This window comes from Podarcis vaucheri, assembly GCF_965113315.1.
Source record: "Podarcis vaucheri genome assembly, chromosome: 9".
Taxonomy (NCBI): domain Eukaryota; kingdom Metazoa; phylum Chordata; class Lepidosauria; order Squamata; family Lacertidae; genus Podarcis; species Podarcis vaucheri.
The window spans coordinates 27,185,409-27,202,894 of NC_138767.1; the positions used below are offsets into that span (position 1 = coordinate 27,185,409).

The 17,486-nt window shown below is 42.7% G+C and overlaps 1 protein-coding gene across 13 annotated transcripts in view; it reads right to left on the minus strand.

The window, feature by feature from the left end:
- Nucleotides 1–5,325: 5,325 nt before the first annotated feature.
- Nucleotides 5,326–17,486, minus strand: part of CAMK2D (calcium/calmodulin dependent protein kinase II delta) — a 145,493-nt gene continuing 133,332 nt past the window's right edge. For all 13 annotated transcript variants that reach the window (XM_082236991.1, XM_082236993.1, XM_082236990.1 and 10 more), the window contains 4 exons: nt 14,376–14,451; nt 12,878–12,972; nt 8,876–9,104; nt 5,326–7,374 (listed from right to left, as the gene is read on the minus strand). In XM_082236991.1, coding sequence (XP_082093117.1) covers nt 7,371–7,374; nt 8,876–9,104; nt 12,878–12,972; nt 14,376–14,451 — 404 coding nt within the window. In that variant the 3' untranslated portion in view covers nt 5,326–7,370. The remainder of the gene's footprint in view (nt 7,375–8,875; nt 9,105–12,877; nt 12,973–14,375; nt 14,452–17,486) is intronic.

The following is a 17,486-nucleotide window of genomic DNA, read 5'->3' on the forward strand; positions in this document are numbered from 1 at the left end:
TACAGATCCTCTCCTTTACACTAGACACAAGAATTGAATAGCCTAACATACCAAGACACAAAAATAGGATAAACTAACATACCAGACCCTCCTTTACAAAATGGTACCAGGCAAACAACAAGCCCTCCTTCATACAAAGATAGAATACTAACCAAGCTTCAATCTTCATGGAGCCCCAGGGAGGTAGTAGCGAAGACCTTTCTGGCCAGGCTATGCATTTATTTCAGCTTAGGCCTGCTTCGAAGCTCCTTTCTCTCTGGTTCAGGCCCTGTGATTTTTTAAGCTACCTTCACCTGGCTTTACTGTAATTAACTTCACCTGGCTATGGTGTCTCATGATCTAGGCCAGCAGGCAAGCACAGTAATTAACCCACAGCTGGGTTATCTCTGAGAACAGAAGCCCTTCTGCCAGCAATCAAGTCAGCAGGAGTCAGCATTAGAATCACTGCTGTTTATGGGGATATGGAGGGTTAGCAATTCCTCTTGCGCATTTTCACAACAATCCCCAGAGCACTGAAACAACAGGATCAGTGACTCATGTTGGAAGTTTCCACTTCAGCTGGATATGTCGCCGTGGTTCGACAACACTGACATGGACTTATCTCATGATCTGGCCATTTTACTTGATCCTTCTGAACAGGCGTGAAATATAGCCACGGGGGTGGGGGTGGGGAGACCAACTATTCTACTCTAACATATGACTCAGCCTTAGACAGTGGCGCACTGATTTCTAGTCCAAAGTCCTACCCAGAGTGCACCACTGACTCAAGGCCAACCTTCTCTAACCTGCTGCCCTCCAGATGTTTTGCACTACAACCCGTCAGACCCAGCCAGGGATGAAGGTTGTGATCAATAACATCAGGAAGGCACTAGATTGGGAAATGGTTCTCTAGAGGATTATAAAGTTATGCGGTAACTCTTCCAGCTGCATATTTCATCTAATAAGCAGGTTTATGACCCTGATATCAAGGAGATACTCCTGGAACACATTTATCAGTCAATGGAAAATTATCTCATAATGAACACATGTTAACATTAACAATCTATCAGCCTTGCAATGGTCCTGCAATGATTCGGTTTACTTCCAAAGGAGTTGTTTTGCTTGGATCTGATACAGAACCACTAAAAGGCAATCACACTTTTGATATCATTTTCTGCCCCCATGAGAGAAGTGTGTGTGTGTGTGTGTGTATATATATAGTGTGATCATCACCAATTACTAATTTGGAAAGGGAGGGAAATTTGAATCCAAGTTCTCCAGTCAAGAAAAATGCTGTATGAAGGAGCACTGAATTCAGTCCTTTGAGCTATGCAGTCAAATCTGATGATGCCACATCACTTTAGGCTAGTTGGGGTGTTTCCATGTGGCTTTTATTGTTGATTCAAGGCTACTCGTTCACACTATTCCCATCCTCATTGCAAAGCCAACCCGAATCTCCCCATGTCATCCAGATACTGTTTCCACTGGTTTCAAAACAAAAACTTACCAGATTTCCAACAGAAAATGGTAATTCTGGATTAAATGGAAAATGGATTCTGATAAGGGTGTCATGTGGACACTGTGCAAAACTTGCAATCCACAGTAAACGGCCCTTGGGATCTATGAGGACATAGATCTGGGCCACATGTGTACTGTTGACTCCATGGCTCACATGAAAGCTTCTCAGAAGCAGTAGGCTTATGGAAACAGAGCACCAGGCTGGATTTGTCCAGCAGCAGGACTGTTGTTTTACATTCAGTTAATACCCATGTTAAATTTATATTGGGTTTTTTCCCTTTGAAGTCTATGGGTCACTAGTTGACCACCAGCCACTACAGCAGCAGCTCAAGCAAATAAATTCTGGTCTGGAACATCTGCATAGTTTCTGTAAAGTAGTCCTGGAAAAGGAGCAATTTTGCTATTCACGTGGTTGAAAAGCCAAAGACAGGAGCCAGACTGGCTGTCAGCAAAGGAGAGGAAAACAAACACATTTCCACAGCTTTATCTATATGCATTTATGGGTGCTGAGCACAGAAGCAAAATAAACAATGCTGTCAGGGCCATTGACAATAAAAACAGAGGCACTATAATAAATGGTCTCACAAGTGATGGCTGTTCTCTCTAATGTGTTCTGTTGTAGGAGGGAGACTGATCACTCCCAGTTCAGGCGCCAGGGAGCAAACCCAAACAAGCAAATTATGTGTACTGCATCCAACCAAGAGGAGAGTTCAGTCAAAGATAAATGGTTCTGGAGAGGGCTTTTAATGGGAAAAGCCCAGAGTTTCCTTGCAAGCTACATGCGAGCAATGAAAGCTGCACATTCTTGTTGTTGCACCTGTTTGTTTCAAAAGACAATGAAGTGTGCCTCTGTGGATGAAGCCAAACCATAGAGTGACCTCTCCAGGGTGCAAACCTGTGCAGGGCATGTGGAGATCCTGGGCTGCTCAGATGGAAAGACCCCACTCAGCCTCACTGAAGTGGTCCAAAGGAAAGCAGAGCAATACATCTAGCACCAGCTTGGATGCAGGAGTTGCTGGAAGGAGGCGTACAAGACACCATCTTACGGACTCCACTCTGGATTTCTCTGCAGGGTTTACTCCTAAGCCTTTTCTTCTCCCAAAGATATCTCACAAGGCAGCAGAGGTTTAGGATCAGTTTTCCTTCTTCTAGATGGGCTACCTTCTTAGGTTGATGAGCCCCATCTGTCCCACGTTTCCCTCTACAGCACCTGCAGAAACTGCCTTCTTTACCATTGGACCCACTATTCATCTTGCCTGCTCAATCCATCAGAGCCTGTCTTTGCATGCATGCATAACTTCCCCTGAATACAGAGACAGGGTCCAGCAGGCAGAGCGGATGATTTAGTGTACCTAAAACAATGGTGCAGAGGGTGAGATAAAGCAAGTCCAGCAGATTTCATCAAACTTCTCAAAGCCATCTAAAAAGACTCCTACCACTCACCTGAGCTTCATCGGTGGCACCAAAGATGATGGAAACTGGCTTTGATGGGTAAAACAGCATAGCAGATGCAGCTGGTCAATGGTCTTGCACAGTCATACTCCTTCACAGTAAGACAGTACCCCCTGCCCCAGTCATTTCACATGCTAACAAACCTTTTATTAAAAGCCATGAAATATTTTGGATGGATGCATTTACCTTGGAAACTGTGTCATCTTGCTGGGTCCTAATATGATATTTTAATATTCTGTGTTTATATTTAAACACAGTCATTTACACTGTTGCTCCATGACTATAGGATTCCATTTTTGTGGGGGTAGAACATGGATGCCCCATCCATCCATCCATCCATCCATCCATCCATCCATCCATCCATCCATCCACACATACCCTCTGTATACAAAGTATCTGATGAAGGCTTCTGACTTCAGAGGTAGGACATCCACAGTGCCTGAAGGAGGTCCCAGGTGCCACCTGCAGCTGACGTAGGGCTGGGAGGGCCCCCTGCCTGGCAGCCTGGAGAGCCACAGTCAGACAGGGTAGGCGATGCTGAGCTAGCTGGACCAATTGATCTGACTTGGTAATATGGCAGTTTCCTGTGTTCCTATCTAGGAGGCAAACATTTTAACAAAGATCACTATCATAACCACCAAAGAAGCAAATTACAGGCCAATGAGGCACGACAGCATGGCAAGCATTCATGGTAAGAACTGCTTTTAGAATAGTCTAAATTGTATTTGCTATTGGAATAGTTTTAACTGTAACCGTTCTGAGATGTTTTTAATTGTCATTGTTTTAATCTGCCTTGGACTGTTTGCAGGAGGAAGGGCAGGATAGAAATTCAACAAACAGACAAACAAAACAAAGAAAGAAAGAAAGAAAGAAACAATGCATGTCTATTATTTTACATTTTGGAGGTTGCAACGCTGATCTTCTATGATCTCTGGCACATTTGGTTAAGTAGATATGCCTCTGGTTCAGTTCTGTCCACACTGGCCTTAATTTGGTGCACAATATTCTTCTTTGCAAGGTGGGGGAGACCATGGAGGAGGGATGGGAGGAATTCCACGTTTCAGGCAACTGTGTGTTTGCTACAAAGCAATAACAACAACTGATTGCAGGTATCACCCCACTGACAACACATGCATAGAAATAGAAATAGAAAAAATAGAAAAAAGTATCATAGCCTCCTTGTAAGGTACCCTGAGAGATGGTGGCGTGATTGGGAAAGAGGCATCGTCTTCATAAAGTTATGATTTCCCAAGAAGCAGGAATGCTGAACTTATTTTAAAAGTTAAATATGTTCCAAGAGAGTCTATAATCCAGTCACCCTCCTGTAGGAATTGAAGAGTGGGAAGAGACACGTCAACAATCAAGCATTACTGTTACCACCTTTTCATTTCTCTGGACTTTAGGACAAGTTTTTATTTTTAAAAATAATGTATTAAACTGCTTTGAAACAGACAACCTTCTTCCTTCATGGAAAGCTGCAAGTTCACGTTGACAGGGGTGGGGTGTTCAGTGAACAAATCTACAACGTCAACCAGTGTTACACAGGAACGGTTTCCAACAATTTTCGCAGTCATGGTGGCTCCTGAAAGAACTGCCATAACTCATGGTAATGACCGCAAAATGAACTCATATTCCATCAGCTAAAATGGAACGTCTTCCGGGGGGGGGGGTGACATATGGAAGAGGCCCTAAGATCTACTTGGATGCTCCCCAAAACCAAACCCTTGGAATAGCAAGCAAGCGACCGCCAGATGGCAGCAAACTGAAAGTTTTAGCCAAGCACAGAAACACAGGATAGTTGCAGCTATCTCAAACAGACACAATGGGTGTGGGGGAATGTTTTCCCGTGACCATATATGATATTGACCCTCTTCCCTCCCCAACTCCTAACCCTCTCCCAATTAACAGAACCGTTTAATGTTTTTCTGAATGCCTATTCAGAAATAATTCCCATTAAGTTCAGTGTGCATAGGAGAGGATTGGAGGGGTGGGTGGAACCTGATTCTACTAACACCTCATTTCATATATGCCCACTTGACTGCTTCCATCTGCAGAACTGGCCCTGCTACAGGTGCCATGTAATACTCCTTCTGCATTGGAAGAAATCTACCTTTTAGCGTGCAAGCTGCTACACTACTCCCTGCCAGAGACATCAAGAAGGTCTTTGCTGCACTCTTTTCAATGCCTACTTAAAATCTGCTTCTGCAAAACTTGAGATTCCTCAGAGCCTGTCAACATTATTTCCCTCTTTGCACATGTGTGTGTGTATGTATGTGCATGTGTGCATGCAATTTGCCCACATCAGGAGTGGCACTCACAGCCTGGACATCAGAATCAAGCCTCACATTCTCAAATGAAAACAATGAGAGCCAAGTGTCAGCAGAAATCACAAATTTATTAATTCTTAAATATATCAGTCAGTTCTTTACCATTATGGCAAGAAATATATATATATATACATGGTGTCGCATGGTAAACTGCAGTGTTTTGAAAATGACAAAGGGTTAGGTGTGTAATTCAGTTGGAGTGCAGAGAAGTAATTCACATGATTCCCCCCCCCTTGCCCCTCACATCTCAGTGTGGAAAACAGACCTGACCTAGAGTAATATGGCAACACCACATGCTATGGTAAAAAGTGTAAAAAAGAGAAAGAGAAAGAAAAGAAAAGAAAAACATCCTACACCTAATTTTGTTAAATGTAAATACACTTATACCACCTAAAGCCGCTTCACAAAAGAAGAAATTGATTTAATTTTTTTAAAAAACAAAATGCACGAGGCCACTGTGCCTTTTCACAGATCCCGTTTGCGGGTTAATATGGCTCAAGACATTTACTGTAGATGCTTGTTATAAACATTTCCGTGGGTTGTATAAGAATCATCACCAGAGAAGCTTAAATTTCTCTAACATATATATGTATACTAGGAACAACATCAAGATGTAAGGAATAAGATCCACTTCTGATTAGTAATCAATACAGAGAAATGAAAGTTATACAAATTAGGACCTTTTTTTTGTCTGCTTTAAAAATTTCAAGCTGCTGCAAGTTGTAAATTTAACTTACTAAAAAAGAACATTGATCAAAGTATCATGCGCTATACACCATTACAGAAAACCGGTAGCCCAGTGTTAACCAAAGAGAGAAGAAACAAACAAAAGTATATATTTTTTTCAAAAGGGAAAAAAACCCCTATTTTTATTGTTAACTTTTAAAGAGGAGCAACGCTTGCAGGAATATAATTTCACATCTACACAACAGAAGCAATCAAATGGCAACTGAGCAATCTGTTCTAAACAGACAGTGAATTTATTTCCTGCTTACTTTGCATGTATATATGCAGCAACAGGGGGAAATAGTTAATAAAGCTGCAATAAGTATTTTAATCCACACTGTTCAAGGATGTTGATGAGCCATGAGAAAATAGATAAAATTATTATGGCAAAAGCGTAACAGTTTTATTAGAAAACAGATGTTTTCTTGGTAGTTTCCTTTTTGTCAGTTAATAAACTGTTACAAAGAAAATTAAGACAAGTAAGCTCCTGATACTAAGCTTTTAAGGCCTAATTGTCCTAGAGTATCTTGACTAGAGCATCAGTTTAAAAAACCCTCTACAACTTGCTTTAATAAATGTACTGTACATTACTTTACCCTTTTAACCACCAAAACCCATCTCATATTAATGTGCTCACTGCTTGGCTCTGAACAAATGAGAAAAAATACTTCAAAACATATCCTCTTCCCCTGCACTTACAACTACAAAGCTAAATAAATTGTTAAAAATAAAATGAATTTGCTGACCAGATAAGAACAGTGACAGATACTTCTAGCAAGGTCAAGCCAGTAAATTATGCCATTTCCCCCCAGTTTACCTACAGTGACTCATAACAAAGATGGCTCCTTGAAAGAAAAGCCTACAGAAATGCTTTGGTCTAAACCCAGTATTTCTACCCATGTGTCCTACAATAACAAAGGTGCTGTTAGTAGGAATTATTTCTACTATGACCAAAGCAATGCAGATTGTCTTTAAGAACAACGAGCCAGAAAACAGAAGTAGTGAAAATTAAAACAAAGTTAACTGATTTTTATTTTATTTTTAACCTTCATTCCCTTAGTTTGCACATGAAGATATTACTCATCTTCTGGCATGAGAAGTATACTCTGTATATTCTCTAGCATTTTACTTGCCCTCCTTCTTTTCTTCCATTTTCAGTTTGCACGGAACATCCATTCCCTTCACTGAAGTGTAAACAAAAAGTACCAATGGAATATACAACAAAATGATGCATCGTAAATGTATCACATGTAGAAACTTCACAGCTTCATGCACTCGAAGAACATGCATGAAGAGGGCAATGGAGTGGCCAAGATGGTAGCCAACCAAGTGCAGAGTGTGGAGGACAGAACGTGGCACCGCAGACATTTAGCTAGGAGGGGTGAGAGGAAAGATGGGAGGAAGAGAGAGAGAGAGAGAGAGAGAGAGAGAGAGAGAGAGAGAGACTAACATTAATTGCTGAAATATTACTTTCGGGGCTAAATCATAATTTCCAAATAAACTAAAACATTAGGATTTTGTGTGCGTTTGTGTGTATTTATATATGTACATACACAGAGAAATCAAATTACATACACCACTATTTTCATATTCAAACTACTGTGACATTTCAATGTTTAATAAAAAGTAGGTAAAGGTAAAGGACCCCTGACAGTTAAGTCCAATCATGAATGACTCTTGGGGTTGCAGCGGTCATCTCGCTTTACTGGCCAAGGGAGCCGACATTTGTCCGCAGACAGTTTTTCCGGGTCATGTGGCCAGCATGACTAAGCCACTTCTGGCGAAACCACAGCAGCACACGGAAATGCCATTGACCTTCCCGCTGGAGTGGTACCTACTTATCTACTTGCACTTTGATGTGCTTTCGAACTGCTAGGTTGGCAGGAGCAGGGACTGAGCAACGGGAGCTCACCCTGTCGCGGGGATTTGAACCACTGGCCTTCCAACTGGCAAGCCCTAGGCTCTGTGGTTTACACCACAGCACCACCCACGTCCCTTTATTAAAAGTACAAACAGGTGCAAATTATCCATGCATCCTTTTTTGTTTATCCCTTGTAGGGAATTGCTCAATAACATCCATCCTCATTCAAATAAATCAACATGATAATGATTTGATCAAGACAAAGATATAAGCAAAGCTGTGTTCATCATATGCTATTGTGAATTACAACTCAAGTTTCCACTATGCAATACAGGTGATGCCCCATTTATGCAGGGGTTCTGTTTCGGGCCCATGTGCGCATACACAAAATTGCAAAAAACTGTCAGCACCCTGGTGAGTCCTCCTAAACCATACCTGGCCGTCCCTTTGGCTTGTGGGAATGGGGAATTGCCTATACTGTATTTAAGGTGTGCCGAAAGCCTGAACACTCTGATGCTATCTTGGTCAATGCATCTTGTTGTTTCCAGACTGCAGATAATACACTGATCCTGAGCAAAAGTACCGTATTTTTTGCTCTATAAGACTCACTTTTTCCCTCCTAAAAAGTAAGGGGGAATGTGTGTGCGTCTTATGGAGCGAATACAGGCTGCACAGCTATCCCAGAAGCCAGAACAGCAAGAGGGATTGCTGCTTTCGCTGCGCAGCGATCCCTCTTGTTGTTCTGGCTTCTGAGATTCAGATTTTTTTTTCTTGTTTTCCTCCTCCAAAAACTAGGTGCGTCTTGTGGAAGAATTCAGTAACATGCTCCAATCTTATGGGGCTAGGGAAATCTGGTCTGAAGGGCTCAACAGTAATCATGTAGACAGAAGCTGTAGAGCAGATGGGAGCTGATAGGAATGTGGGGCCTGGAAGACAAGTAACTGGGGCCAAAGAAAAGAGCACTTAAACGGATGGGCAGACGACAAACTGAAGATGAGAATGCTTTACTCACTTGATAGGTACTGTTGGTGATCCTGAACGGTGGAAGTGAACATTCTGCCATTTCCCATCGCGGCGGTGCCAGACTCGCGTCTCTTCCGACTGCATTGTCTTGGGCATCCCACTCCCATCCATGTACTGAGTCAGCCGTATGTACGCAATGCAGGCAGCATCATCCCCCACCAGGTGGACATGTGGATTCAGGATGATGGTGTGGACTGGCTTGTTGCTCTTAGACAAAGCTACAGGGAGGAATGGCACATGGTATAAAACTCATAATGCACAAATGGGATGCAGCCCTGAATAAAATGTGGGCATGCTTCTAAAAATGTAGATCCTGAGCTCCTGAGCTCTAAATGGGAGTTGAAAATACACTGATTTTTGTGTGGCTTGTGTGTCCACAGAAGTTAATGTGTTACATTAAGGTGGAATCTTGCTGAGGCAGAGATATTAATTAAAAGAGGATGCAGAATTTTGTTTTTTGTTTTTTTTAATTAAAAAAACCCTTGGCCCTTGATCATACTACTGATCATCAACATCTATTCCTCGACCACAGATGTGACAAGAGAAAACTTAACATGTGAAGCAAAAATTCATGGATCATATGTGGAGAGTGTTTAAAGTGCTTCAAATGAACTCTCTAAATAATCCTTACAACCGCCAAATAACATCTTGGTTAGCGACTAACATGTATGACCCCCTGAAATTTTGCCCGTGAGGGAATATGGTCCCTTGGCTGAAAAGGGCTTCCTATTCTAAGCTTACATGCCAAAATGCATTTAACATGCCTGGGTTTGTTTGGTCACATATACATTTGGGCTTCCCCCACAGAATCCTGGGTACTGTAGTTTGTAAAAAGGTGCTGTGAGGCAGAGCTCTTTCTCTCAGGGGTAAAGCACAGTCGCCAAAATTCCCTGGGGGAAACCATGACTACTAAAGTGGCATGAATGTGCTTTAAATGTGTGTTGTTGTTTACACAGCTGCTGTGGGGCAGCTGGTGATCTGGACCGGAACCATGGCATGCCAACAGGGCATTAAATGATCGTGCGTTGCCAAAATAAAGTTGAAACGAGCCTTGAAGCACATCCTTCACATCTGCTTAGCAACGAGAATTCTGCCCTGCAACAGGTGTCTTTATCAGGGCAGTCAGTGTGTGTGACAGAATACCTGAGTCTGTCTCTCTGACCGGAGCAGAGATATAGTTCTGTTTCTTATTTTATATGTAGACCAGTGGTGTTGTGCAACTTGTAATGCAAATAATAAAGACTTTAGAGAAGAATTGGATGGGTGAGGTGGCTATTCCTGTCACAGGAATTCACCAAGAGAGGGCTGGACTGCTGCTGCAAAGACACAGGAAGACTTTCTGAGGAACTCTGGTGAGACAAAGAAAAGGAACCCCAAGATTTGGAGCTCACACGCTAACAATTAACCCCTTTTCCTGTGTTCCAGTCCCAACAAATTCTGCACCACCCCTTATTCTGTACAGGCTGTTATTTCTCCTGGGAGGGACATTGAGGAATATGTATGAAACTGAAGTTTACTCAGCTGAATGGATGAGAAAATTCAACTACCTTATTTATTTTGCGAGGCAATTCTCTTCTAGAGAAGAACTGGTGCTGGTTCAAAACATGCCCGAATTAAAGTTAACATCCATTTTATGTGTGTATACGCAACTGGTATCCTGCTTCATCAGAATATAATAATGCCAACAGTAATGATGGGGGAAGGAAGGAGCAAAGTGTGATGGGGTGGGGCAGGGATACAGTTAAGTGAGAACAGCCTGCTCTCTTATCTGCTGATCCAACCATGGGTGAAATCCTTTTTCCCACTATGCATGCTGGATTGCCTCCATGTATGCAAATACGAGAGCATTTGTTGTTGTTTTGCAAGACCTGCAGGGTGCCGTTATTATGCAGAAGCAAAAAGCTGTTTACACATTTACACATTAGTGGATTGTTATCCAAAGAGAAACGATGTGCTTTCTCCACTAGCTTGCTTGTGGATATACAGCGAGGAAACATGTACCTTCCTGAGTAAAAGTGAAGCTTCTGTTCCTTTTATGTGGCTCAGGCACTGAACCTTAAAAAGAGGATTTATATTCCTCAGCAGTGTACGAACAATCAGCCCCTATGGGACACTGATGTGTTTCGAGCACTATAACAATAGATCAGTCTTGTAAAGTGAGCTGGTGCTAAAGGGTCAGTGAGATTTGCTGAAGAAATTTATCAGAGTTATTTCAAATGAGATTTTAGCAGGCACCATAAGGGGGTTTCTACAGGAGTTATTGTCTAATAAATAGGTCTTCCTTGTTTTTTCCAGCAAAGAAGTAAACAAAAAAATCAACACTCACGGAGCAAACAGACTTAACTCACACACACACACACACACACACACACACACACGGTACGGATACAAATCAAGCTATTAGTGCTTTACAAATGGTTGCTCTTCGAGATGCATGCGACAACTCACATTCCACTTAGGAGGGACAATAATAACTGATCTTTTTTAAAAACAGCAACAAATACAATTATTAATAACATTTATTTAACATAAGGGCCTCAGAGTCTGTTCATTTGCATGCTGCTGCCACAGGTTACTTCCACATCCTCTTCATATGACTTTTTGGCATAGAAACAATTCCATGAAACAATTCAATCACATATGTTTCTTCAGTGGCTGCATTTGGATGCCACAACACACACAGTAAACCATGGCTTATTGTGATGGGAGCGAACCTAGCCTCCGGCTGGCTTGCATGCTCCTCTCTCTTACTCAATTCCTCTGCTGCTGAGTAGCATGGAATTGTTCATTTGTTTTCGAGAAACCTTAACATGTCACATTTTTGAAACCTGGCAAACTGTATACAATTTTAGTTATGGCTTCCTTGAACAAGCCAAATTCAAGTCATGAAACTGGGCCTGTTAATCGTTTAGGGAAGAGCTTTCCAAACTGTGTGTCTCGACACGTTAGTGCGTCGGCTGCAGTGTGTAGGTGTGTCGCTGAAAATGCTCCCTGCGCTCCTCCTGGGACTGGAAAGGGATTTGCTTAACCTCCAGTTTGCCAGTAAAACTGAATAACTGTGTCACGAAATGATGCATGTTTAAAAAGTGTGTCACCAACATGAAAAGTCTTGGAAGCTATGTGTCAGGGCTGCCTCAGGTCTCAGCTCACAAAAGACCAACGCCAAGCTCTTCTTATATACAAGGATGTTTATTGCAGTTCATTATTGGTTCCACAACCGAGGCGTGCAGCCCCGCGTCTCTTTCCCCTAGACATTTGAAGTCCCCTCTGAATCGGTCCCTCCCCTACACCAGTTTAATAAGCTAACGCTGCTCCACCTTTTTCTCTCTTTCCTTTTCCGCAGGGTCTTTCTGCCCGCCGGGGTTCCCCCCCTCCTGCTTTCTCCTGAAGCGGAGTCTCCAGACTGCTCCTGCCCCCTCCTGCGGGCTTTGGGTCCTGGCCCCTCCTCCTCTGGGCTCCCTGTTCTCCCGCGCGCCTCCTCATTTGAACTTGGCGCGCGCACCCAACTTCTGACCTTCCTTTTGACAGTTATGCTACTCTGCTCACTGCCTTCCTCCCCTTCCGGGAGAACGGCTTGCTCTGATCCCTCCCCTTTCTCTGTCGCCGGAGCTGCTCCCTCTGACACACTGGAACCTCCCCCTCCCTCGCTGCGCTCTGGTGGGGAGGCTGGCCCTGATACACAAAGAAGTGCCTAATTTCAGTGCCTGGAACAAATGAGTTTACTAGGTCAGGAGCAAAACCTACAGTTGTGAGGCCACTTTCCTCACATGTAAAAGGTCCCAGGGTTCAATCCCCAGTATTTCCAGTTTAAAAAGAGCAGGTGATTCAAATTTCTAAGCCCATTTCATGGATCAGAGGGAATGTTGGAAAGCTTTCCCCCATTTAATCAAACAAATATGAAGTGCAAAAGAGTATAATATTTCCAACAACTGGTGCTTAACATCTCCCAGATACACAAGACCTCAAATTATCTGAATTACTATTAACATACCATTCTCAAAGTAAAACCGGTGGAAGTCCATTCCCTCTACAAGATTTCCCAAAGCTTCAGGTTCAAATGAGGTGAGGCCTGGATCACAGATCTTCCTACAGGGAGGAGAAAATGCTCATTTCAAGAGCCATTCAGATTAAAGATCAACCAAGTGGAGGACTGGACTGTCATCTTCCAGATTCAATGGAACCAACAAACCACATGAAGGTGTAAAATATGCTTAGTTCTGTGCCCTAGGTGATGCAGAGTTAAATGAGCAATATACATGAGCAAGATATATTTTTTATCTTTACTGATGGTGAAGATTCAGCCATGGTTGGATTCAGATATCCTGACCAGGCAGCTTAACACTGCTGCTGGTGGTCTGAAACCCAATCAGATTGCAAGAATTTCCATGAACATTGCAGCTTGGAGAAGTGTGGCTGTGCGGTTGCACAGTTAAACTATGGAACTCACTTCCACAGGAGGCAATGGTGACCACTGACATATTGCTTTAAAAGAGGATTCCATACATTCATGGAGGTAAAGGTTAACAATCACTTCTAGCCATGATAGCTATGCTCTGTCACCACTAACAGAGGCAGAATGTTTCTGAATACCAGTTGCTGGAAACTGCAGGATGGGAAAGTGCTCTTGTACTCAGTTCCTGCTTGCATCTGGTTGGAACAGGATGCCATACCAGACATGCCATCTGCCCGATCACTAGATTAGGCTCTTCTAATGTTCTTACTATTTTCTGGAACCAATCCTCAAAGGAGGGCTGGAACCCAAATAGTCTCTCCTAAACTCATCGCACCAGGTGTTCTACCAAGATAATCATCAATAGTCCAGCAGAACCAACAGGGACATACTCCCCCTTGTCTAGCTCCTAGAAAACACTGTCTAACAAGGTGAGCAAAGCTGCCCCAGTCCCAAAACTAGACCTGAATACCGATCGAAATGGTTCTCGATAATCTGTCCCAAGAACCCATGGAGCAGAGATGCTACCACACACGAAAATCCTGTTCAAGAATGGGAAATACAAGACTTGTTGGTAATCAACACAGTGAAGCCAATTAGTTAAGACTGTCTATATTAAGGATGAGACAATGCATTCCTCTTAGGAGACATTCATTACTCTTCTTACCCATTCCACCTAGCCTCCTCTGGCTAGGTTTAATCAGTCAGAATGGGCAAAGTCTCAAGTATATACAACAAGTCATACACTTGCTTCATAAAAAACATGAGAAGAGCCCTGCTAGATTAGGTCAAAGGGCTATTTAGCCCCACGCTCTTCTCCAAGTGGTCAACCAGTTGCGCATGTGACTTCCCACAGTGAAGACAGAACATCTAGCCTTATATGTTTTTTTATCCATTTCTATGAAGTGTATTTGGATTATTTTACTGTCTATGAATATTTGCGGAATTCTTTGTTCTCACAACTGTGCAAACTAGACACTGGATACAGCCTTCAGCATTTGTACCCCATCTCAAGAAAAATAAAATAAATGCAACTTACGTGTAGGCTTCAAAATCCCCATTATTGATAGCTTCAATCAGCTGCTCAGTAACCTTGATAATCTCCTGCTTACGAGCTGAAGACAAGACAGAGACATGAATAAGAAGGCACATTCAGAGGTATTTGCACAGTGCAATGGAAACCAGCAGAACAAAAGAATCTCAGGGTATTATAGAGCTGAAGCCATTGTGATTTCTGCCCAATCAATGTGATTGCCCTTCATTCACTGATGCCTCTTCTCTTCTCTTCTCCTCCCTCCCAACATTACAGCAAGAAGAGTTAAGTTGCTGTTAGAACTTGGTACATTTTTTGTTTGTTTGAAGAGATATCAAGCAAATGCCAGAGATCTATTTGGAAAGGATTTCTGTAATCTATAAAGCTTTTAGAGAAAATTGTAAAGGAAAGACTCCTTTGCAGAATCTAGCAGACTATGCCACTTGAGTTTGATTCTCTCATGCATGCCATGTAGCTTCATCCTCCAGTTTCTGTAACTTCAAAGGTGGGATGTGCACATTTCCTGTAACCAAATCACCAGAAAATATCTGTAAACTATTGAGATGCCCATAAAATGGTGGGCCGGCTATGGAAACATGGCCATAAAGATACAACCAGTACCCATCAAAATGTCCTTTCCAATGTGACTTTGATCTATCTTTGTTTCCTTTGGGGTCCAATGCTTTCTTCCTCTCTTCCTTCCTTGGGTTCATTATATCTGCTTGTTACTCAGCTGTGCTTCCAGAAAGTAGCCATGCCCTAATCCCGGGTGGGGAACAGGATTTGGCCAGCAGGCCTGATCCATACCTCCCCCACTCACTGCAGGGCGCCCACGTGCCCATCGCTTCTTGTCACAATGATGGCAAGTGATCCAAAATAAGTTTCCCTTAACTGATGTGGCATGAATTGTACTTGCAAACAGAGATATGTGCCATCTGGGTGGGCTATATAGGTTTGCCTTGCTCTTTAGGTATTTTTTAGTATGGATTTTCTAATGAGCAACAGTACAGCATCTGTTGATATCATTCCCTAAGCCTTACTTCTGTTGCATTCAAAAGTAGCATGTGTGTTTCACAGAACGGGCAACTCACATTTAGTTTGCAGTACTCCTTGTTCACAATATAGAAAATCCAGAAAGCCAGAGGTTGGGAGATTACTTTTCAATAGGAACACCGTGAATGGGTATCTCTCAACTTAATTCAGTTTGTGACAACAACTGAATCAGGCTCCTATTTTTGCAGCTTTTAACTGCATGAACTGTATCAGCTGACCTGAAAGCAATGTACCTGCACAATCCTACAACCCCAGGAAATGAGATTAAGGAAGCCTTGTTGCTGCTGTACACGGCTGTGGCTGTACGTTTCTATCACATCTGGCACCATTTCTTCCAGCACTGCTCACACACCCCCCCAACACACATACACACTTTTGTGTGTGTGTGTACATTTCATTAGCACAATAGGGGCTTGGCAGGATTAGCTTTCTCACACATTTGTCAAGGGTCTGCACACCAAATACCAACTGCAGCTCAGAGCGTATATCCATGCAGTTACACTATGCTGTCCGTTCCAGTTGAATAGGTGCAAACCATCAAGAAGGTGAATTTCTTTCCTACTCAATAAAGGCACAGGAGTCTTCTGGCTCTAAAATGATTGCTTCTGCTACAAGCAGCACAGTGCTCAGTTATATGAGAAACTTCACTCTCTTGTCCTTGCCTGAGTCACTGGAAAGCTGACCCGCAAGCATGATGAGAGCAAGCAAAACTTGGGAGCAACAAATACAAATAACAGAAATGCTTCATCGCTCGTGCTGAATGCAGCTACAGGTTTATACATGGGATGTAAGATTTTTAGTAGGAAATAAGACCAGAAGGGATTTAATTTTTTTTTTTTTAAAATGCAGGACGACAAGAGTTTGAGAAAGGCCTTCAGCAGCAAACGACCTGAGAGAACTTCAAAAGAAAGATTATCGAGAGAGACAGTTTTCAATGCCTGGCTTGTTGGCTGTCCAATTTAAGGGCATGATGTTCCTTCTACATGTGATATCTTTTCTCATTCTTGCAGTTCTCTTTCAGTTTCTTTCCAGCCTGTCAACCTTTTCCTCCTTTTCACTTCAAAGCTTCAGACCGAACACAACAACCCTGATTGTAGTCATGCTGTAGCACCTCCATCTTGGATCCAATTGCTTTTGAAACTACCACCTGTTAATGGCACTGGCTTATTGAGCTACAGCATTCCCTTGCTCAGTTACATTCTGTTTGGTTCCCATAAGCTTTTCTAGCACAGCTACAGCTTGACATAGCCAGTTAGGTCCCATTCTTTTGTGAATCTGGTTTCTTTACCCATTACATGCCAATTTACATTACAGTGGTACCTCGCAAGACGAATGCCTCGCAGGACGAAAAACACGCAAGACGAAAGAGTTTTCCGTTTTTTGAGTCGTTCCGCAAGACGAATTTCCCTATGGGCTTGCTTCGCAAGATGAAACGTCTTGCGAGTTCTTGCGAGTTTGTTTCCTTTTTCTTAAAGCCGCTAAGTCGTTAATAGCTGCTAATAGCCGCTAATAGCCGTGCTTCGCAAGACGAAAAAACCGCAAGACAAAGAGACTCGCGGAATGGATTAATTTCGTCTTGCGAGGCACCACTGTAGGTGCATACTGTGTTTTACTTAATCACCCCTGTACATGTGTACACATACAAACACACATATACAAAGATACCTTCCACAATCCTGAAGCCTGTTGCACACACTTAGGGTCTCACCAATGATATCCTTTACTACTGAAATCTCATTCCTACAATACTGGCAAACAACATAGAATCATAGTTGGAAGGGACCCTAAGAGTCATCCCGTCCAACCCCCAGCAATGCAGGACTCTCAACTGAAGCATCCATGACAGATGGCCACCCACCCTCTGCTTAAAAACCTTCAAGGGATGCACAAGATGAGAAATAATCTAAGAGGAGAAATGATGCTTAGATTCTGAAGTTCTGCAGCATATACGATACCCAAAGCCAAGTATTACAAAGAGTTGCTTCTTTTGTAGGATGACAACAGCAAAGCCAGCTGAAGGCTACATAAAGACTAAGGCAGGAGTGGGGAACCTGTGGCCCTCCA